Source organism: Triticum aestivum, chromosome 4B (genome assembly GCF_018294505.1).
Source record: "Triticum aestivum cultivar Chinese Spring chromosome 4B, IWGSC CS RefSeq v2.1, whole genome shotgun sequence".
Taxonomy (NCBI): Eukaryota; Viridiplantae; Streptophyta; class Magnoliopsida; order Poales; family Poaceae; genus Triticum; species Triticum aestivum.
The window spans coordinates 633,384,306-633,407,082 of NC_057804.1; the positions used below are offsets into that span (position 1 = coordinate 633,384,306).

Genomic DNA, 22,777 nt, shown 5'->3' on the forward strand with positions numbered 1-22,777 from the left:
TGTAAGTCAACTTAAGAAGAAGCTAGTTCAAAAGTAGGGACCGACTATGTTTAAGTCGACTGAAAGCATAAGTCACCTTTTTGTCATCTCCACCCAATAGTGATGTTCGCGCTGCCATTGTGCATCTTTTTAGTATGAGAACATTTTGTAACTTCTTTCAACTTTTTTGGTAGTTGATGTACATTTTTTCAGAACTAGAACCATTTTTTGAAATTTATGGACAATTTATATTGCTTTTTGAAAATTAAAATTTTTACTTCATATTTTTTTGAAAAATAATAAAAAGAAAACTGAAATGAAAATCGGTCCAAAGAACAACAAGGAAAAAAGAGGTAAGTCCACTTAACAAGAAGCTAGTTCAAAATTAAGGACCGGCTATATGCAAGTCGACTTAAAAATATTATGCAAGTAATACTTTTTCTATCGACACCCAATGTCCAGGATCTCGCTGTCATTGCCCATCTTTTTCCGAGTCACCTCCCAGATCACCCTAACCGTCGGCCTAACCACCCGCAGCCGGCAGCACTTCCCTGACCTCTTCGCCGCCCCGCCCTCTTCTCAACCTTTCCCACCAATATGTTGTGTGCTGACCCCAACCATCCCTCTAAAGCAACACCCCCGGCACGACCAGCTTGCCCCGTAACCCCTCCTTCGGCCATGCGCTTCCCAAAACCAGACTTAATTACACCCCAAAAAATTGAGCTCGATCTACAATCCTGTTATCTCGTGGTGGTTACCACGGAAAACGACTTGCCACACGAAACCTCGATCGTCAACTTATCTTAATTGATTGTTAGCGTCTAGCGTCCGCGAACAAGCTTGGCCGCGAACCGGCCGAAGATAGACGTACGCCGTCGCAGCGGTCGTAGTCGTATTTAACTGAAGGCCCCCCTGCTTCGCACGGCTGCGCTGTGCTGTATTATTGTCACTCGCTGACGAGGCAAGTAAACCGTGTGAAATACTAGTAGATCGGACGATCAGCCGTAATTAATTAGATGGAACTCCTCTCCCTGCACGGCTGCACTGCACTGTCACTATTTTACATCACGAACCGCACGTGTCAAGTGTGTGATCTCCCTTCAGATAGACGAAGCAGCTATGCATGCTCCGATCTCCGATGCCATCAGTGAAGTGGGATCAATTATAGGTTCAATGCAGAACACGTACGCCACACAACACATCGCTCGCTCGTGCTGGGCTGTGCGTGCACAGTGCCTGTGCGTACAGATCGACCGATCGTGCTGGGATTCTTGTATCCTGTGTACGTACGTCCAGGCGCCTCCATCGGTCCCCCGCCCGTCCTAGCTAGTCCTTCCAAAAGTTACACCGTACTTGACGCCGTCGTGTCACCTACCGCCAGATAGACGTCCAGAGCCGCCACGCCACTCCACCGCGCTTCCTCTGTCAGCTGTGCGTGCGTGTGCAGTTGCTGCATGCGTGCCGCCCAAAGTTCCACCGTCATGATGTTGCTGCATCACCCGTTGCTACTGCTAGCTCAGCTAGCTAGCTAGTCTACAAGATACCAAGCGCTCAACTGATCAAGACAAGTGATTGATAGGGAAAACACGGCTGCCCAAGGTGGTGAAAAGCTGAAAGCGCCCATTTTAGCCGACGGTCAAATGGGACTATCTCTGCACAAGCAGAAAAACAAAAGTATCAATGTAAAAGGTTGACCATCTCAAAATCTATTTGTGTTGAGATTTTAAGCTGCATTAGTATGCAATATAATGCATGTCACACGGTAGAGAAACTCCCATGTTTGGCAACGGACCAAGCTGGTGAATCCAGCGGCTACACAATTTCCGACGAGATTGTGGAAGAAAAAAAAATAGATAGTACTACCTATAAGGTACTAGTGACTTGAAACGTCTTATAAAAGTTTACATAGGGAGTATTTAATAACTTGTCGTGAGATTAACATGTACTAGTATACAGTAACATAACTGGACTGAAAAATAGAGGGAGGCTTTTGGTTGTCGGTTTGGCGTGCCGGCGTCACAAGTGCTTGCCCACCAAGCGTCGACGGAGTCCGACAATCGCCACGAAGAGGTGTTCAACTCGAAGATGTGAAATTTTTCAATGACCAAGGCCCACAGCCTTAGAGTGTAGAGGCACTTGAAGAATAGGGGTGACCCGCTTTCTTGCACCCTCTTGCAAAGTGGACACAAACCACAATTTGGCCACCCTCTCTTGGCTAATTTATCTGCGGTCCAAACTCTATCTTGAAGTGCCAACCAAGCAAAGAACTTGACTTTTTTTTGGGGGGGGGGGGGGGGGGGGGGGGGGGGGGGGGGAAAGGGGCGGGGGGCAAACCTTCCAAACAATTTGGTCCATGAATGAAAGCACCATCCCTGTGAATTGCGCCTTATATGCACAGAGAACGTACGAATATTCGGGAGCACAGAGAATGGTCGGAGTTCATGTAGTAGTATTCGAACGTCGGCAACAAAGGGAGCAGACAGCAGGGTATTACTACTCCCGCTGATTGGAGTGCAGTTGTGCAAACATGACCAGCAAAATTATTGATTGGTTGGAGGGGGGAGATAATCTGTGGGGAGAAGTAGAATTATTCATGCACAGTTCCTTCTTTCTAGCTCCTGCCCCCTAGCTAGTAGGAGCACATGCGTGCTGATCTATATTACTATTACACCATATATGGATAGATTGATACAACTCCCTGTGCGTGGCACATTATTCAACAAACGCATGTGGGACATGGATACCTATCTGAATATCTGACCCCGGCCGTTTGCCGAATTAATGCTGCTTCCAAAGTCTGGCTCTCCCCGTTCTAGCCACGGCTAGTTGCAAAAGGATGTAGCATACAAAAGTGTGATATGCATAACGAATAAGAAAGTGAGCAGGCATATGATAACTTCTAGAAATGTATATAGCGCGTGCGAAAATATAGTGTGCAGCGGGGACAAGCATCAGGCCAACCTGTATAGATCACGCATCCAAGCTGGTGCCCATACGTCCATTTTCTATTTAGGGCACACATACATACAGCTTACACACATGTCACAACGCACATCTAGTAGTAAGCACACATGGCACTCTTGCACACATAAAATACGTATACATGTACTTACGTGGCCGCTACGCGTAGCTACGTACGCCCCGTATACCTTGCGGCCGAGACGTGTAGGCACTAGGCACGCACGTACGTACTAGCTAGCCATGCACTCCAGTGATGTTCCTCCGCTTGACCGTGACGGCGAGCCCGTTCTTCATGTGGAGAATGATGGACAGCTTCGGCTCGACGACGTGGCCCGGCACGGTCTCGACTGCGAGGTTCCACAGCACGGCGGCGGCGGCGGTCTTCATCTGCACGAACGCCATCTCCTTGCCGAGGCAGGTTCTGGGCCCGGCGTTGAAGGAGATGAACTTGTAGGACGGCTCGTACCTCAGCTTCCCGTCGGCGGTGACCCACCTCTCCGGCCTGAACTCCATGCAGTCCTTGCCCCACACGCCCTCCATCCTCGCCATGCAGTAGGAGAAGATGAGTATCTTGTCGCCGGCCTTCATCTCGTGCCCGCTGGGGAGCACGTCGTCGGCCACCGCCGCCTTGTGCTCGAAGGGCACGGACGGGTACAGCCTCAGGCACTCGCACAGCGCCGCGTGCAGGTACACCATGCCGCTCAGCTCGCTCACGTCGAACACCACCATCCCATCGTCGCCGGCCAGCTTCTTCTTCTTCCGGGAAGCGATAGGCGCCAGCTCGTCCAGGATCTTCTGCTCGACGCGCGGGTTCTTCGAGAGAAGGTAGAAGAACCAGGAGAGCGCGGCGCCGGTGGTGTCCCGGCCGGCGAGCAGGAGGTTCACCGTGGTGTCACGCAGGAAGTCGTCGCTGTACTCGCTCGCGTCACCGTTGCAGATGAAGGACGAGAGCATGTCGGACGAGTCGGTGACGCCCTCGTTGGGTCGGAGCTTGTGGTCGGCCCTGCGTTTGGCGATGGTGTCCGCGGCGAAGCGGTCGATGGTCCTACGGGCCGCGGCCATCTTCCTCTCGGTGCCGAGCTCATAGCGGTACATGAGCTTCCAGCACGCCGGCGAGATGATGTGGCGGAGGAAGAGCGTCTCGAGCACGTCGTCCATAGCGCGCGCGAAGGGCACCACGGGGAGTCCGATCTGCAGGCACCCGGGGTCGACGCCGAAGACGAGGTTGCAGGTCATGTCGAACGTCAGGCGCAGGAACACGTCGTGTAGGTCGCAGGGGGTCCTTGTCCCGGCGTCGGCGGCGTGGGCGAGGAAGGGCAGGAGGCTCCTCTCCACCTTGTCGCGGCTGTACCGCGCGGAGAAGGCGCGGAAGCGAGGGCCGGCCATGATGAGCTGGGACTTGGCGCGCTGGCGGCGCCAGGAGTCGCCGTCGGCGTTGAAGATGCCGTCACCGAAGACGTCGAAGATGTCGGCGAAGTCCTCGCCCTTGGGGTAGTTGGTGAAGTTGGAGGTGAAGATGTGGCGCACGTTGGCGGGGTCGCAGGTGACGAAGAAGCGGACGCCGGTGATGCCCGCGCGCGCTTCGAAGTTGTAGCGGGTGCCGGCCAGGATGCCGGTGGCCCAGTCATGGAAGTGGGACAGGTTGGCGACCATGCCGAAAATATGACCGAGGATTGGCCATTCGGTCGGCTCCGCCTTGCTTATTTTCTTGGACTGGAGGTGGCGGTAGTAGAAGACGAAGAAGCAAAGGAGAGAGAGGAGTTCCACGAACCAGAGGAGGGAATCCATGGCTGGCTTGGAAGAAGATGTGAGGTCGCCGGTGCAACATATGGGCTAGCTTATATGGACGCACTCTTGCATGCATGTGTAAGGTGATGAGTAAATGTGTTTCATAGGTTGGTGAGGTGTCTCCCATCAGCTTGCAGTATGGTGATTGGGGTCATGAGTAGGATATCTCTTTTTATAATTCTACTTTGTGGTTTTCGATATGAAATGGAATTATGCGCTCCTACATATCATATCCAATATCTGTGTGTGAGAATTGTGTGGATCACATATATGTTCTCTTTGAACGGGAAAATGTATGGTCCGTGTTTTTGTGGAAGGTATGCCATTATCCATGCAACTGAAATTATTTTGAGCTTTCCTTGATGTTTTCGCCATCGATGGGGCATGAATTGACGCAGAGACTAGGATGACGGAGACGAGGTGGACAGGAATTGACGCAGATACTACGATGGATGCGAGACTGGAAGAGTTAGGCTTCAGACTGAGATGGTAGGGGAGAGGGGGCAGTGACGATCTAAGTGGGAAGTGTTATTTGAGCACCCCTAATTTACTCATATTTGTAAAATATATGATGTCTTAGAGATTTCAAGTGCATTTGAACCAAGAACATTTTAGCTTTTCGCTCAAGAAAACAACCTTTTAGCATGTAGCAACTTCTAGCGGGAAGGAAAGGAGAGAGAGTTCTCAATTTCTCATAGTCGTGACCTCATGAGGGATGGTGAGCCGAAGATGACAGTAACATGAAGAAAACAAATACTAGCAAATTAGTTATTCTCTATGTCAGAATCGGTATCAATTAAGAAATAAAAGGTCCAGATTGTTACGCGAAAAGCAATTGTGGAAAAAATTGTCGATGCTTGACGATGAATTTCATTATATCAGAAGTGTTTACAAATGGGAACGATTAGCGACGAGTCGTCTTTTAACTAGGCCTGTGCGACTTACAAGAGTCAATATAGGCAACATTTGTTTTGACCCGAGTCAAAGCGGAGAAGAACCTACATACCTAATCAATTTAGCTACATGTAAGTCCTTGAAATTTTATTCTGGGTCAGTCGAATTTGTGTGCCGTTGATCTTGCTTTGTGATTCATGTTGCCATTTTTCCCGATTTGTTCTTTGAGGTGTTTGGGCCGTGTTAAATCGGCTGACCACATACTCCGTCCATTTCTTTTTACTCCGTATATAAGGTTTAGTCAAAGTCAAGCTTTCTAGAGTTTGACTAACTTTATATTAAAAAATATAAACATTCACAATATGAAATCAATATTATCAAATGCACCATGAAACGTATTTTCATACTGTATAGTTTTAGTATTGTAGATGTTCATATTTATTTATATAAATTTGGTCAAACTTTGTGTAGTTTGACTTTGACCAAATCTTATATGCGGAGTAAAAAGAAACGGAGGAAGTACTTGGGTCGGTTGATTCCTTAGTTGGCCGAGGACCATTACCAGGTGGGACCCAGCCTTCCCTTTCTCCCTTTATTTTTCTCTTTCTATTTGTTTTTCTCTTATTTTTTATTTTCTATATTAGTTGGTTTGTATTTCTTTTTCTTCTGTGGGGTATTTTTAGGATGCTAAGTGGGTGTAAATATATGCCCCCAAATACTCCTTCCATTCCATAATTCCTGTCATGAATTTGAACTAAAACCTCGACAAATATTATGAAACAGAGGGAGTACTATACAAGTATGTGCCAAAATTGCACTGCTATATGATTAATATTTGCATATAGTGCCATTTCAGTGCAAAAATGTGTGGCAATTCTTCTTAAAAGGTAATACCAATGCTACTAATTCATTCATTCTTAAATATTTTTATTATTTAAATTTTGTCTTAGTTTTATTTTACGCTCTTCTTTAAAGGTAATACAAATGCCACTAGTTTATTCTTTTTCATAGGGTACTTCTTGTTACAAAAAATCGCACTATCATATGTGTTTATTCTCGCATATTTTTAAGCACAATTTCTATGTAATTGTGCGCAAATTTTGTCATTATTTATTTTAGATTTTTTTTATTTTCTTAAAGGGTACTGCCTTCGATTCTATTTAGTTCGCGTCTAAGAGCAAGCACATATACCAAGGAGAGTTACACGACCAAGAACTGGACATTTTGACCCATGGTATGGGGTTTGAGCTGTCTTTGTCTGCATGCTTGTAATTATTGCACAGTCGTAACTCCGAACCAGTTGATTGGCTGCCTTCCTTCCTCCTCGTTCCCCACGCCACCGCATGCACGCTGTCCAGGAGCTCGACCAGTGCATGCCCTTCCTCTTTCTTGGTATTTTTTTGATAAAACTGGCCTCTTTCAGCGACTTCAAGCACGTCTAGCCCCTGGCCGAAACTAATTCCAAATCTGGACCCCAGGGTCGGCGCCAAAGAACAAGGCACATCTCGGCTCCAACAATTGTGGCGCCGAACTAGTGGGCCCAAGAATATCACCGTAACACCGAGTGGACGGGAAACCGGCGACGTGGCATATTCGGCGCCATACTTGCTGGCGCCGAACTATGGATAGGTTTTACCCTCCCCCCAATCGATTCACCGTGGGGAAATTCCCCATATCCTTTTCATCGAACCTAGTCGAGCCGCCGCAGCCAGCCGAGGTAGCCGCCGTCGACCCCGGCCAGTCGCCTCCCCCCAGCCCCGGCCAGTCGCCTCCCTCAGCCCAGGCCAGTCGCCGTCGACGCCCCCCGCCCCGGACCATGCACCGGCGCAAACCGACTGGGCCCTCTGCGACGAACCTTGCCGCTTGAGGTCCGGCCCGTCCGCCTCATCCTCTCTCCGCCCAGACCCTCCCGGCCTTCTCCTCCGCAACAACGGGGGCTGACTTCTTCTCCACCCACCGTAAGGTATCTTCTGGCCTTCTCACAGCACAAATGCAGTTAATATGATATTAGGTTAAGTTGATTTTTGCTGAAATTGATATGATTTGGATGTGATATTTGCTATATATGAAGTGATGTAGATGTTAGGTTACGTATATAATATATGTCCATTTTATCGGTTTTCGGCATTTTGTTGTATAATTTGTGCGCTAATGGGTAAAGTTGTATTTTTTGAAATGAATATAGATGGCATACTCAAAGATACTTCATGTTCATCATGGAGGGCGTGTGACCTCCTCCAGCAGTGGTGTAGAATTTGTAGACATAACGAGTCAAGTTGTTTTCTTTCCACATAGTCCTAGTTTCAATGAGGTTGCTTTGAAGCTTAGAGAACTGTTGGGGTGGAACGACATTGGTGATGATGTTTCTTTAGAAGGAAGATACGATGCTGGGTGTGGCTCTCGCTCGTTTACTCAGATGATACCTATCTGTGGCATTGACGAGTGAAATTTATACAAGGAACTTGTTGAAGGGTCCCAAATAAGATCTCTAGTGGTCGTTTCCATCAAAGTCACCGGTATTGTGAGGCCTCAACTTCTCATCGATCTGAATGAGTACCCCTCGGTTATGGAAGTAGGTCCAAGCCAGCCATCAAATGTTGTTGGTTATGCGGACGCTTATGATGTGGGTCCAAGCCAACCATCAAATGTTGATAACGAAGATACACTAACTCAAAATCCTTGTGTTGCGGTGATAGGTTTAACGGATACACATGCCATCATCGAGGAGAAAGTCAAGGCTGCAAACATAGGTAGTGGAGAGAGAAGTATCTTTAGGAAAGATGACACACCACCTCACAACCATTGCGGTGGGGTGCCGGCTTTCATCGGGAAAGAAAACAATTCTCAAGGCGAGGGGACCGACGAACAGTTTGTTGACGTCCCTGAAATCATGTTTCCATCCTCACCTTGTGTACCTCTCGTGGCATCAAGCCAACTTGATGGAGATCCAGAGACATTTGGAGAAAAGAATCCTGAGGATGAGAGTTATGCTCAAGCTTTTGTGTCTGACTATGACGAGGACCGTCCGGAGTTCCAATTTACCAAGGAGGAGACCGATGCATTTATTAAGGTATGGGGCAAACATCAGAGCATTCATAGTGAATTGCAGAAAACCACCACATTGAAGCCTAGGGTTGCAGAAAAGACTCTTCTACGATTTTGTGCCAGAAAACACTGATTTTGGTCCTAATCATTTGCAGAAAACACCTAACCGTCTGTTGGGGCATTTTAAGCACTATTATGACAGGTGGGGCCCTGTTTCGTCTACGTGGCGTCACGGCCGGTAGCTGACGCCGTCTAACGGCGTGACTGCCGCTACTGCTCCGCCGTGTGGGTAAAAACTGGATCGATCCAGCTCTCTCCCCACACTCTCTCCTCTGCCTCGCCCTCTCCTCACTCTGTTCTCACTCCGTTCTTCTCCCCCGGCGCCGCCACACCGCCGACCGCCGTTATGCTGCTCCCCGGTGCCATGGTGTCGTGGAGCGACGAGACCAGTGAGGATTCAGTGCTGAACATCTCCTCCTCCTACGATGGCATCATCAAGGTCAGTTCATTAGATAGCTAGAGCTAGGGTTAGGGTTAGTGAAATGGGGATTTTGTCATTGAGCTCGATTTGAACCTAGCCTTCTCTTTGCTTGCTCCCGCAGCTTCCTGTTACGATGCACGATCCGAATTTCAATGGCACTGACGCAGATGTGAATGTTTTGTGTGAACACGATGAGCCGGCCGAGCGCTTTGTTGCATTTGAAGGGATGCACACGGACAAGAGGTTCCCTGGATGTGCTAAGAAGGTATGATTCACATCCTGTGTAAAGGAAGCTGTTTGCTTAATGCTTTGTTTATCAAGCTGTTTATATTTTTTTAGTTAAACTGAATATTGAAACTGTATGTATGAACTACTGAATTTTTTAGTGTGATATTTAACTGAATATGCTTTGTTTATGAAGCTGTTAATAGTTTTTTAGCTTGGTCTTTGTTTAGCTTGTTCTGACATGCCTTGTCATTAGTGGAATGTACACATTGTTTATATTGGTCAGTGCTAACTCCTTTGTGTCTCAAGTTGTTAAGCTTGGTTAAGTGCTTTGTCTTTGTTTAATTTGCTTTAGCCACTGTGTTGGAGTGTGTTCTCATTAGTGGATGGTAGTATTTGTTTATTATGGTCAGTGCTTAATGACTTGTTTACTTGTGTGGGCATTGTTTACTTGTGTGCTTTACTCCTCTGTTTAATAGTGCACATATTAGATACCAGAACCTGTTGGTTTGATGATACCCGAAACATAATTAATTATTTCTTTTATTGTTTATAATACAGGAAGGCCTAAACTGTGGAGTAGTTCAATGGATTGATTTTGAATGGCCAGACTCAATGGAGAAGGCATTGGCCAAGCTATGGGATATGTATGAGGAGATTAATCAGCTAGGACCAATGACAATCTAGAGAGTTCATTTGCAATCCACAACCTCACAGAAGAGAAGAAGAAACTACAGGAGAATTATGACAGTTTGTATGCTGATGTGAATGCTCTTTTGGATGCCCATCAGCAGAGGGGTGTGGAGTTAGCCAATCAAAAGGAGCAGAAGCAATATCTTGAAGTTAAGATTGCTGAGCTAGAAACTATAGTTGGCAACTTGAAGGCAGAGCTGTCAAAGAAAGAGGAGGAGAAGAAGAAACTACATGAGAACTATGACAGTTTGTATGCTGATGTGAATTCCCTCTTGGATGCCCAGCAGCAGAGGGGTGTGGAGCTAAAGAATCAGAAGGAGCAGAAGGAATATGTTGATGTGAAGATTGTTGAGCTTGAGACTGTAGTGGGGAACTTGAAGGCACAACTGTCAAAGACAGAAGAGGAGAAGAAGAAGATGCTGCAAAACTATGAAACTCTGAAGAACCTGGCAGGTGCTCAAGCCAATGTGATTAGGAACTTGAAGTTCAATCATTTGAAGGAGAATGAGAGGCTGACAGGAGAGGCTTAAACTGCAGCATCACATTTCTGAGCTTCAAAAGTCCGAGGAAAAGATAAAGTTGAAGCTTCAGGGTGTGAAGGCCATCTTAGATGAGTAGGGTGCCTTCTAGTATGATTATCATCTATCAGTTTCTAGATGATAATCTTCTATCAAGTACTTTAGTATGAATTTGTGACCCAAGTACTTCAGTGATGAATTTGTGATCTATGGTGTTGGATCCAGCAGTGTTGTAATCTAGATGATAATCATCTATTAAGTACTTTAGTATCTATTTCTGAACCTTTATGTATGTATTTTGTGAGATCAGGTGTTGGATCCAACCTTGAGGAACCTTTATGAATGTGAGTGCTTAGTAGAATTTGATAAAAGATATTTGGGGCTGTTGAATGTGAGTGCACTATTATCCAACCTCATTTCATCGATGAACCGACAAAATGACCCTAGGGTGCCCCCTAGCCTCATATCATCGACTTATCGACAAAATGGCCCTAGGGTGCCCCCTAGCCTCATATCATCGACTTATCGACAAAATGGCCCTAGGGTGACCCCTAGCCTCATTTCATCGACTTATCAACAGAATGACCCTAGGGTGACCACTAGCCTCATATCATCGACTTATCGACAGAATGACCCTAGGGTGACCCCTAGCCTCATTTCATCGACTTATCGACAGAATGACCCTAGGGTGATCCCAAGCCTCATTTCATCGACTTATCGACAAAAATGACCCTAGGGTGACCCCTAACCTCATTTCATCGATGAATCGACAAAATGATCCTAGGGTGATCCCAAGCCTCATATCATCAACTTATCGACAGAATGACCCTAGAGTCACCCCTAGCCTCATATCATCGACTTATCGACAAAATGACCCTAGGGTGCCCCCTAGCCTCATATCATCGGCTTATCGACAAAATGTCCCTAGGGTGCCCCCTAGCCTCATATCATATAACAATTACTAGTTTAGCCTAAACTATTGAACATTGTAATGGTTATAATAACAAGCCAACTTGACACAAATAGAGAGGCTCAAGTACAGTGCATCATATAGATTCATAGATTCATAGATTACAGTACCATATCACATCATCATGAAACATAGGAATTACTAGTTCAGCCAGATTACAATACCATAAGTTGTTGCCAAAATAGATCTTAGCAATTACTAGTTTAGCTAGATCACATCATCATCAAGGTTGAACATCAATTCCCAGAAGCATAGAAATAGTCTTTCAGCCTGCTGGGTTGCTTTCTCTGTCTTGGTGGGTTCCAGGAAGCTCTCCTGGCAGCAGTTGAGCTGGTTGCCCTTGTTGCTGCACCTACAGTTGAAGAAGCTGCCCTTGGTGCTGGAGCAGTTGAAGAAGCTGCCCTTGGTGCTAGAGCTGTTGAAGAAGCCGCCCTTGGTGCTGGAGCAGTTGAAGAAGCTGCCCTTGGTGCTGGAGTTGTTGAAGAAGCTGCCCTTGGTGCTCCACTTGTTGATCCCCTTGGTGCTGGAGTTGTTGATGAAGCTGCCCTGCTTCCTTGTGTGCTACCCTCCTCTGTGTTGCTAGACTGCATATAAGAATTGTAGCAAGTTAATACATTCAAGTGTTAGAAAACAAAATGATGTGTATGTGTGATGCTTGTACAAACCTAATGCTTGTTCTTTCTCATTGCTAAGCCTGGTTTTAGAGTCTGTTTGCATGATGTGTATCTGTGACCTACAAGCTGGCAGTTGCTGCATGTAATTGAAGCCATCCTAGATGTATCTTTGGGTGCTGGTGGCTCAAACTGGCTCCTTCTCCTCTTGGTTTGCTTCTTCCCTGGCTTATCCTTGAACACTGGAGGTTCTATGTCTCTGGTATTGGTATTGGGCACAGATCTTGTCCTGGTACAGGGTATATGATGGGGCTGTATGCTGCCAGATACATTGGCTTTTTGAAAAAGTCATGTACAAAGTCTTCAGGCCTCAGTTTGGCTTTGGTGATAGCTGATACTGCATGATTGCATGGGAGTGCAGTCATATCCCATTTCCTGCACCCACATGTCCTATGCTGCAGGTTAACTGAATAAGTTCTCTCATTTCTTGTCACTTGGTAGATATTTGGCCCAGCCATCAATGCTTGACAATTCCTAGAATTTTTCTTTGCTTCCTCAAGCAACTCAACATATGTTGGGCATATATCCCACTTGGCTACCTCTGTCTTAGTCCTATTGCCATTGAACCTAACCATCAACTTTGTCCTGATTCCATCAATCATGCTCTTTATTGGTTTTCCCCTCACATCTAATATCATCTTGTTAAAGACCTCACTAATATTGTTGACAACTAGGTCAGTTTTGCAATTGAAGTCCATTGCAAATCTAGCCCAAGCAGCTCTAGGAACTTTGTTAAGCCAAGCCCAAGCAGCCTTGCACTCACTTTTAAGAGCATCCATTGCAGCAAGATGGTCATGTTCAGTATAAGAGTAACTAGCTTTATCCATGTACTTCTTTAATTCTGACTCCCTAAAACCAGCAGTCTGAAAGTTTTGATAGATGTGTCTAAGGCAGAATCTATGTGGGCAGTTGGGGAATACATTGTTTGCAGCTTTAAGAAGGCCCTGATTGGAGAAATCACCATAATCACAACTAAGCAATTATGTACCTAAGCAATGTATATGACCAACAACTACTTAAGAAACTAAGCAATGTATATGGCCAACAACTACTTATGCAATTGTGAACTATGCAATTGTGAACTATGCAATTATGGACTAAGCAATTATGAACTAAACATGGGAATTACCTTCTGTCTATCAGAGATTATGGTGTAATAACCAAATCTCCCTGATTCTCCACCAATTGCTGTCTTCAGTTCAGATAGAAACCAAGTCCAACTTTTTGTGTCTTCTTTGTCCACAACTGCAAAAGCAACGGGATATATGTTATTATTCCCATCCCTTCCTGTGGCAGCCAGGATTTGTTGGCCAGTAGACAGCTTGATGAAGCATCCATCCACACCTGCAATGGCACACAACACAAGTCAGAAACAAGGCATTGAAACAAGGCAAACTAAACATTAAGAAATCCTTCCTTGCAAAGTAAAGTAATCACCTATGAATGGTCTACATCCATTCAAAAATCCTTCCTTGCAAGCATTCAAATAGATGAATAGGCCATGGAACCTTGGATTTTTGCTTGGATGCTCCTTCAAGAACTTAGTAGTGACAATGCACCTACTACCTGGATTTATGTCCAAGACAACCTGCAAATAATCCCTAATCCTGGTATACTGACCCCTCTGATCTCCTTGCACCATCTCAACTGCTTTGTTCTTAGCCCTGTAGGCCATATGAGTGCTGATCTCAACTCCATACTTGCTCTTCAGATTTTGCATTATTGTAGTTATTGATGTGTTCAAGTCTGTTCTTATTGCTTCTAACACCTGATGTGTGACCCACTTGGTAGTCACCTTGGTGCTCTCTGCTACAGCTGGACATGTGTGCAAAAAATTTGCCTTTCTAATGCAAAATGTTCTCTCATTTGCCAACACAGAAGCTGCAATGAAAAAAGGGCAATCTTCATGTCTGCAAATAGCTATGATTCTGTCATTGCAGTTCCTATGAAACTGATAGTTTCTGTTTTGAGCTATGTGGAATGTGAGAAGTGCCCTTCTAAACTGGTAAAGACTTTCAAAACAAAGCTTCTTCACAAACTACATCTCTGGGCTCTCTCTATCCTCAGCATACCAGATTCTTGGTTTGGGTTTTTTGGCCCTACTCTTATTGCCAAGCACAAAAGCTAGGGGTACTGCCCCATCATCATCCTCCTCATTCAAATCACCAGGATTTGGATCCTCATCAGATGATGGCACCCAAACATCCTCAAATTTTTGCTCCAAACTTGCATGTGATCTAGTAGTTGGCCCCTTTCTTACTTTCAACTTCTTCCTCTTTTCCCCTTGTGGTACCACCTCCTCTTCAATTTCCTCATCCTCTCCATGCTCCTCATCCTCTCCATGTTCCTCATTCACTACCTCTTCTTCTAGCTCATAAGGTTCTTCAACATCAGTGTCACCTTCAAAGTGTAAAAATGGGTCCTGTCTCTGCCTCCTCATCTCAGCCATCCTAGCCATGAAATCCTCATCTTGCTCCAAGTCAAAGTCATCTTAAGTTAGTAAAACAGGAAGTTTTCTTTTAACTGCCTCCACCCTCTCAACACTCTTCTTATGCTTCTTATACCTCTGTATTTTATTCCTCCTCTTAAGCTCCATAGTTCTTTCCAACTCCTCTTGCTCCAAATCATCATCTCCTGCATTTCCTTTATCCATATCTTGTGCCTCCTGCTCATCAACTTGTGCAACTCTCCTTGTTTTTTTGGATGGTGACTTGTACACCACACCTTCATCACTGACGTCATACACAGTCCTCTCTCCAACACTGCCTATAGGGACCTGCTGCTCACAAACATGGCCTATGTTTAAATCTCCAGGTCTGGGCTCACTACCCCTAACTACTATCAGATTAACTATGGTCTGATCTCTGTTGGCAATGTGGTCTAGCATCTCATTGACCTTGTCATCATCACAGATCTCTTCCAAACCAGCTATTCCCAAGCCAGCATCCCTAAAAAAGTACATGTAGTCATCCTCTCCATATCCTGCTGTCTCTATTAGTGCTATTAGATTCAGAAATGTTATGTCTAAAACACACATGGTCCTCTCAAAATTGTCCATGTCATGAAAGTGGAGCCTAACTTCCCACACATCATCACACAAACTACAAAGGAAAGAAGCTACACATTAATTTCTATGCATACATTTCTAATAATTAAAATCAATAACAAACTGAAGTATATACAGTGCACAAATAAATATTACAAATTACTAGGTGAAACTAATACATATTCAGTTAACTGAAATCCTTTGAACACTAAAAAAATTCAATTAAGTTCATCCATACAGTTTCAATATTCAGTTAACTATTCAATGCATATTTAGTTAAATATCACACTAAAAAATTTAGTTAAGTTCATACATACAGTTTCAATATTCAGTTAACTATTCAGTGCATATTCAGTTAACTGAAATCTTTTGAACACTAAAAAAGTTCAGTTAACTATTCAGTGCATATTCAGTAAAATATTACAAATGAGAAAATTCAGTTAACTTAGTACACTATACACTATATACAGTGCATATTCAATTAACTATGGACACTAAACAATATTCAGTAAACTGAAAACCTTTTGTACACTGAGAAAATTAAGTTAACTTCATACACTGAAGCAAATTCATCTAACTGATAGGATACATATCAGAGGTTAGACTACAAACAATAATGACCTACAGTTCATTCAAATCGAAGCCTAACAATTGAACTATGAGAAATTGAACCCTAACCCTAGAATCCACAGTAAAAGAGGGGGAGAACTTACTCAACACCACCAAATGCAGAAGCTCATTGATGGCTACCCGTCAGAGTAGCTTGCACAGCACGGGCAAGAGCACCGGCGGCGCGGTACTCAAGCAATGGCGACGACGCTCTCCTCTTCGGGTACTGACTAGGGTTTGAGCTGCCGCACACCTCCTCCACTTCGATAGATTTGCCGCGGGGAAGCAACCCTCTGCTGCAGCGTCCATCCACTCCCCCGCCGGCAGCATCCACTCCCCCGCTGTCGTCAGGGCTCGCTGTCGCCATGGAGCACGGGGAGAAAGATAGACAGAGGAGAGTAGAGTGGTGAAAGGGGGAGAATGAAGTGGATAAGGGACCCGTGTTGTTTTAACGGAGACGGCGTGTGCGTTGCCACTGTAGCACCATCAGATGGTGTGAGCTCGTGGGCATTACGCCACGTCCTCAAAATTTGGCCCCACCTGTCATAATAGTGCTTAAAATGCCCCAACAGACGGTTAGGTGTTTTCTGCAAATGATTAGGACCAAAATCAGTGTTTTCTGGCACAAAATCGTAGAAGAGTCTTTTCTGCAACCCTAGGCTTCAATGTGGTGGTTTTCTGCAATTCACTCGAACATTCAAGAGTTTAGAGATGTTAGGGATGCACACCTAGTCGTAGCAGACTCTAACATGCGGGAGTTTGGGCCGTAAGCGCCTAATCCTGTCACCGAGGAGGAAGCATGAGACCGACCTCGGCGACGACCTTTGATATATGAAGGCTTGAAGTTCAAGACTATGTTGCACATGTAGATCTGGCTACAAGAGCATGCCGTCAAACATCATCAGCCATACATAGTATTCAAGTCCAACAAAAACAAGCGTTATCTTGTGATGTGTGAGAAGGAAGATTGTCCTTGGAAGGTCAGAGCTAGGAAGACCTCGGGTGGTTGGTGGAAGATAACCTTGAAGCGACCGCGACCGCAGCCGCAGCAAGATGATTATTTTGTTGAGGACACTGTGAAGAACCGCTGTTCTACATGTGGTGAGGAAGGTCACAAGAACACAAAGAAGTTCAGTTGTGAGGCACGCAAGAAACAAAAGGCCGCAGACAAAGTAATCGCTGAATCTGTAGCTGCTAACCCTTCATCAAGCGGTAGGGGGATAGGTCCTAAGCGTCCGCGAGGCACTAGACATTATAGAGGTGCCCACCGTCGTCCCAAGGTAGTTGGGAGATTGGCAGAAGTACTAGGCAGAAAAACTCAGGTTATTACATTTGTCAAACATATTTATTATATTAGAGCTTATAAGTTTTCATTTGGCATGTATGATCTCATTTCAGTTTATACCTTGTCTTTGCAGGATGGCGGTTCATTACCGTCTACTTGATGAGGAGTACGAGAAGGAGCACCGAGGTCGGATGATCACCGAAGGCACGGTATGCTTTGATTTTTCATGTCAATTCCTTTTTGTTCAGCACACAAGGAGTACTAATTTTCTCATAACAAATGCAGGAACTCCATTCCCTACGGATACGTGGCCATTCCGTGAAACAAGATATCATGAAGTACGATGAGAGGTACACACCTCACATACGAAGGGCGAAGCTCATTGCTTTTGTGACCATGGCCAGGCGTGGGGTGCCGACCTACAATGGCGCTGCCCTAACAACACTTATTGACCGGTGGCATGTGGAGACACACTCCTTCCTTCTTCTGTGTGGGGAGATGACTATCACTCTTCAAGACATGGCCATGATCACTGCTTTGCCAATCAAAGGAGAGGCCGTGACTGGAAAAATAGAGTCTGGAAAATACCAGGACATGGTTGAGGAGCTTCTTGGAGTTAGGCCACCAGATCCTATGCCAGATAAAAAGGGTTCAAAGACAGGTGGGCTGAAGTTCACTTGGCTCCAACAACACTTTCACGAGCTACCAGATGGAGCTGATGAACCTACTATTGAGCGCTATGCCCGGGCTTATGTTCTCTACGTCTTCGGAACTGTGCTCTTCGCGGACTCCGGGGATAGCTCTGCTTCTTGGATGTTTCTCCCTCTACTACGAGACTGGGACGAGGCAGGGAGGTATAGTTGGGGCTCAGCGGGGCTGGCTTTCCTATACTGACAACTGGATGAGGCTTGCAGGAGGAGTTCTGGTACGTCCAACATTGGTGGTTTTGTGCTGCTCTTCCAGATATGGCCGTGGGAGAGACTTCCGGTCGGCCGACCCATAAGCCGAACGTGTCGTGACTGGGATATGATGAGCCGGATCGCTTGCCTACTGTCATGCATTGTTGGGATGATGTGAGGACCAATTGGGGGAAGACGGAAGATCTATACATGTCTTACACCAACGAGCTTGACTGTTTGTTACCTTCGCATGTGAGTTCACAACAAGATTACTTTCATCATTTATTCTTTATTCTGATGTGCTCTTTTGTAATCCAAGCAACAAAATTTGACTTTGATGATAGGTGCAATGGCTGCCATATGACCAGATTGACTTTCAACTTAATGTCGTATGCACCCAAGACGAATCGATGTGGAGTGTGAGATGCCCACTCATTTGCTTCTATGCCGTGGAGTTCCACCTACCACACCGAGTGACGAGGCAGTTTGGGAGGCTTCAACTATCACCACCGGAGACTATATCGACGTCTATTGAGTTGCACAAGTAATCCCGTGAAACCTAGTGATTATTATTCGTCTTTCACAATATATGCTCATGATGAACTACTCTCTTTTTACTGTGTGCTGTTAGGCTTGATCGGCAAAAGAACGAGAGAATTAGTGACTGGAGGTGCAAGCACCAAGAGTATATTGAAAGTCTGGAATAAGTTTGAAGACAATCCAGGCATCAACATGCAAATGCATCGTGAGTCTTCTTATGGAGAGCATCTTAGTTGGCTACACGGGGTGACTTGAGTGCATCTAAAGACTAGGTGGACTAATGTTGACTGCTTGGATGAGCCTTCGGACGGCGATGAAGGGAATGAGTATGATGATAACGTGCGCTTGGGTGGTAGACACATCCAGCATGGGCCTGTGCGAGACCGCATGGTAATAATACTTCCTCCTAATAAACCGACTCTCAATACATCTTATGTGTAGGTCATTATCTTTGAGATTTCCTTTTTTTGCAGGCTAGGGAGCTCCTACAAGGGATTAACGAAGCTGGCAACGCTCTGCGAGTGTATCTAGGAACTCCACAAGCCGAATCTACTCTACATGAATGCCTCGAGGTGAACTATCCATGATGTACATAATTCTTTACATTATATTTCCTTGAGGTAACTATATGTTGTTTTTTGTAGAAAATGGTCCACTGGTCTCGTCGCCTCATTGCTAGGATTGCATGTCGGGCTGCTGCTACAGACTTGGCTAATGTGCAACCATCATCCACATCTTCTAGTCATCTCTATATGAACGACGAGGCAGGCAACTCCATAGATGATCAGACGATATTGTCGCAATGCTTCGAAGCACCGGAGCCGACTCAGCCTACTCAGCTTCGTAGGACAACTAGGCAGCATATACTTGTGAACAGGACCACCCCCGGTTCAAATGCCCTCAGAAAGAGAGCAGCGCTACCAAAAAGAAAGCCCTGACTATGTGTAATGTGTACTGTGTACTGTGTACTGTGTACTGTTGCTTTTGTTTCGAGACCTTTTATGTCTATGAACTAAGTATGTGTGACATTATGGTCATTTCTCTTATGTTTGGACTCTTTGTGATGATGTTTGTTAAACATTTTAGTGTTGCGCTGTATTGTGATGGCTTTTGTTGTTGAGCTATGATGTGTTGTGCTGAGATTTGAGATGTTATATATCTGCTGTTGTTATGTTTCAGGGTTGGCTACAAAATGAGTGGAGGTGATGGCCAAATTTTCTATCAGCTGGGTGCTTCAGCGCCAATGAGATTGGCGCCGAGATTGAGCAGGTCGGCGCTAGGGAACGTAGCGCCGAAATGAATAACGACGGCGCCAGGTTACGCGGTGCCTAGACCAAACACTTCGGCGCCAGTAGTCGTCCGAATCCAGGAGGCATCCAGAATGATGCAAACAAGAGCGTTGGTTTCTTCTAAGGATGACGGCACCGCTCACTATGGCACCGAATCTCAGCGCCAAGTAGCATGGCGCCGCACATTGGCGCTCAACACCGTGGCGCCGAATATGCCACGTCTCCGGTTTTGCCATCCGTTCGGCTTGACGGGCAGCTGTTGGGCCCACTAGTTCGGCGCCATACAGAATGGAGCCGAGATGTGCGTATATGGTGCCCTGCACGTTGGCGCCGACCCTAGGGGCCAGATTTGCTATTAGTTTCGGCCAGGGGCCAAACGTGCTTGAAGTTACTATAAGGGGCCAGCTTTGTCAAAAAATACTCTTTCTTGCAACTAGTTAATGCATCCGCATGCACAACCCAAAAGCAGCAGTAGTTTGAGAAGAATTAGGATAAAAATGCTCGCGTGCAAACTAAAAGGGAAAAAATAGAAAAAATTAGATGCAAACTAAATAGAATCAGAGGGAGTAATACCAATACCACTAACTCGTTCTTTCTTAGGAAACTTCATTATTTTGATTTTAAAATTGTGCACAAATTTTGTCATTTTTTATTTAGTTTCTTTTTAAAAGGATAATACCAATGCAACTAATTCATTCTTCATTAGAAAACTTATTATTTTGTTTTTTAATTTTGGTTTCAATTTCTTTCTTCTTTAAGATTAATACCAATGTCGATAATTCCTTCCTTCTTCAGAAACTCACTTTTTTCCGAAATTTCACTATTATATTCTTATTTTTACATATTATAAAAAACAAAGAAAATTAATCGTTTGCAAGTTTTGTAATTATTAATTTTATTTTATTTTTCATTTTCCTTATTCTTAAAGGGTAATAGCGTACCGATGCCATTAATTCATTTTTTCTAGGAAAACTTCATTATTTGGTTCCTGCTTCATTTTCTTTCTTGTTTAATGGTAATATCAATGCCACTAACTCATCCCTTCTTAGGATTTATTTTTTGAAATTTCACTATCATTTTTTTTCTCGCATATTGTAAAAGGCGCAGTTTTTGTGTAAATTGTGTGCAAATTTTGTCATCCTTTTTCATTTTCATTCTTCGTGAAGGTAATACCAATGCCACTAATTCATTCTTCGTTATTTTTTGTTTTTCTTTTTGTTTCATTTTCTTTCTTCTTTCAAGGTAATATCAATGCCACTAATTCATTTCTTCTTATGAAACTTACTTTTTATGAAGTTCCACTATTGTATTCCTATTTTTCTGTATTATAAAAAATAGTCATTCCTATGTAAATTATGAGCAAAAAAATTCTTCATTTGTTTTATTTCTTTTTCATTTTCATTCTTATTAAAGGGTAATACTAATAACACTAATTATTCTTTCTTTGAAAACTTCATTATTTTGTTTTCTGTTTTTGTTTCATTTTCTTTCTTCTTTAAGGGTAATGCCAATACCACTAATTCGTTCCTTCTTATGAAACTTATTTTTCCCGTAATGCCACTATTATATACCCATTCTCACTTATTATAGAAAAGCGCAATTTTTGTGTATTTTTTTTTTGAAAATTTTGTCTTTTTTTCATTTTGTTTCTTCTGAAGGGGCAATACAAATGCAACCAAGTCATTCTTCATTAGAAAAGATTATTATTATTATTATTATTATTATTATTATTATTATTATTATTATTATTATTATTATTATTATTATTCGAAACTCCACTACATTTTGTTTTTTCAAAACTCCACTATTATATTCTTATTCTTGCATATTATAAAAAAGCATAATTTCTGTTGTGTACAAATTTTGTCAGTTTTTATTTCATTTTTATTTCCATTTTCTTAAAGGGTAATACCAATGCCACTAATTCATTCTTTCTTGGAAACCTTAATTATTTTTTATTTTTAGAAGTGGAGATGCATGTATAAAATACCGATGTCACTAATTCATTCTTACAACACTTCTATTTTCCAGAAAACAAATCCAGTATTTAGTCTTGCATATTGCAAAAAGTGCATCTCTGTGTGAATTATTATTACTTATTTAAGAGTAATACTAATGTCACTAATCCAATCCTCCGTGGAAGACTTTTTTTTGCAGAAGTTTCACTATTATATATTTATATATTCATGTATATTATATGTTCCCCTAATCGTAAGTTTGAACTCTTGAATGAAGCTGAAGTATATATGTATTACTTTTAATAGTCAATGCAGATTTACTACATTGATCTAGTTGCAAATTTACTACATTGATTCGGTACAAGCTGTTAGTTTGTACATGGGCTAGCTGATTGTCTACATGAGGTTGACCTTCTGTGTTAAGAATAAAAATTCACAATGAAATCTGAATGTGTATAGCTAGCGTGGTCCGGATAGAAAGCTGGCTGGTGTACAACGCTACCCTATTGAGCTAGGTTGTCAACTGGAATTTCTATTGTTCTTAGCACTAAGCAAAGCAGCTAAACTAAAGATGCATATGTGCATATGGAGCTGGTAATCCTGAGATTAGAGTAGCGGACATTGACGAAGGTTGTGGAGACGGTGAACTCCACACAAAAAAGTGATTGGGCCAAATATACTTTTCAGTCTACTGACATCTAGTCGGTCCCATACCTAATTTCCTCAGCTTCGATAGAACTTTTTTTGGAAACAAAAAAGGCTCACCATTGATTTTTATTAAAGAAACAATCAATAGTTTTACAACAAAGGAAAGAAAAGTAAATGAAATGAGAAGAACCTAGAACCAACTCTAAGAACAACTCTAGCAAGGTTTCCATATTTGTGATCCCCATATGCCATATGGAACACGCTTCATATGGATATGC

General features: G+C 43.9%; 1 protein-coding gene across 1 annotated transcript; it reads right to left on the reverse strand.

Annotated features, from left to right (window-relative positions):
* Positions 1 to 2,869: 2,869 nt before the first annotated feature.
* LOC123093732 (noroxomaritidine synthase 3) lies at positions 2,870 to 4,836 on the reverse strand. The gene has a single exon (XM_044515763.1). The coding sequence runs from the start codon at positions 4,726 to 4,728 to the stop codon at positions 3,175 to 3,177; it is 1,554 nt and encodes a 517-aa protein (XP_044371698.1). The 5' UTR covers positions 4,729 to 4,836; the 3' UTR covers positions 2,870 to 3,174.
* Positions 4,837 to 22,777: the final 17,941 nt, after the last annotated feature.

What these genes read in the sequence shown, in the direction of transcription:
- LOC123093732 (XM_044515763.1), bottom strand. Translation starts at nt 4,728, where the DNA reads ATGGATTCCCTCCTCTGGTTCGTGGAACTCCTCTCTCTCCTTTGCTTC.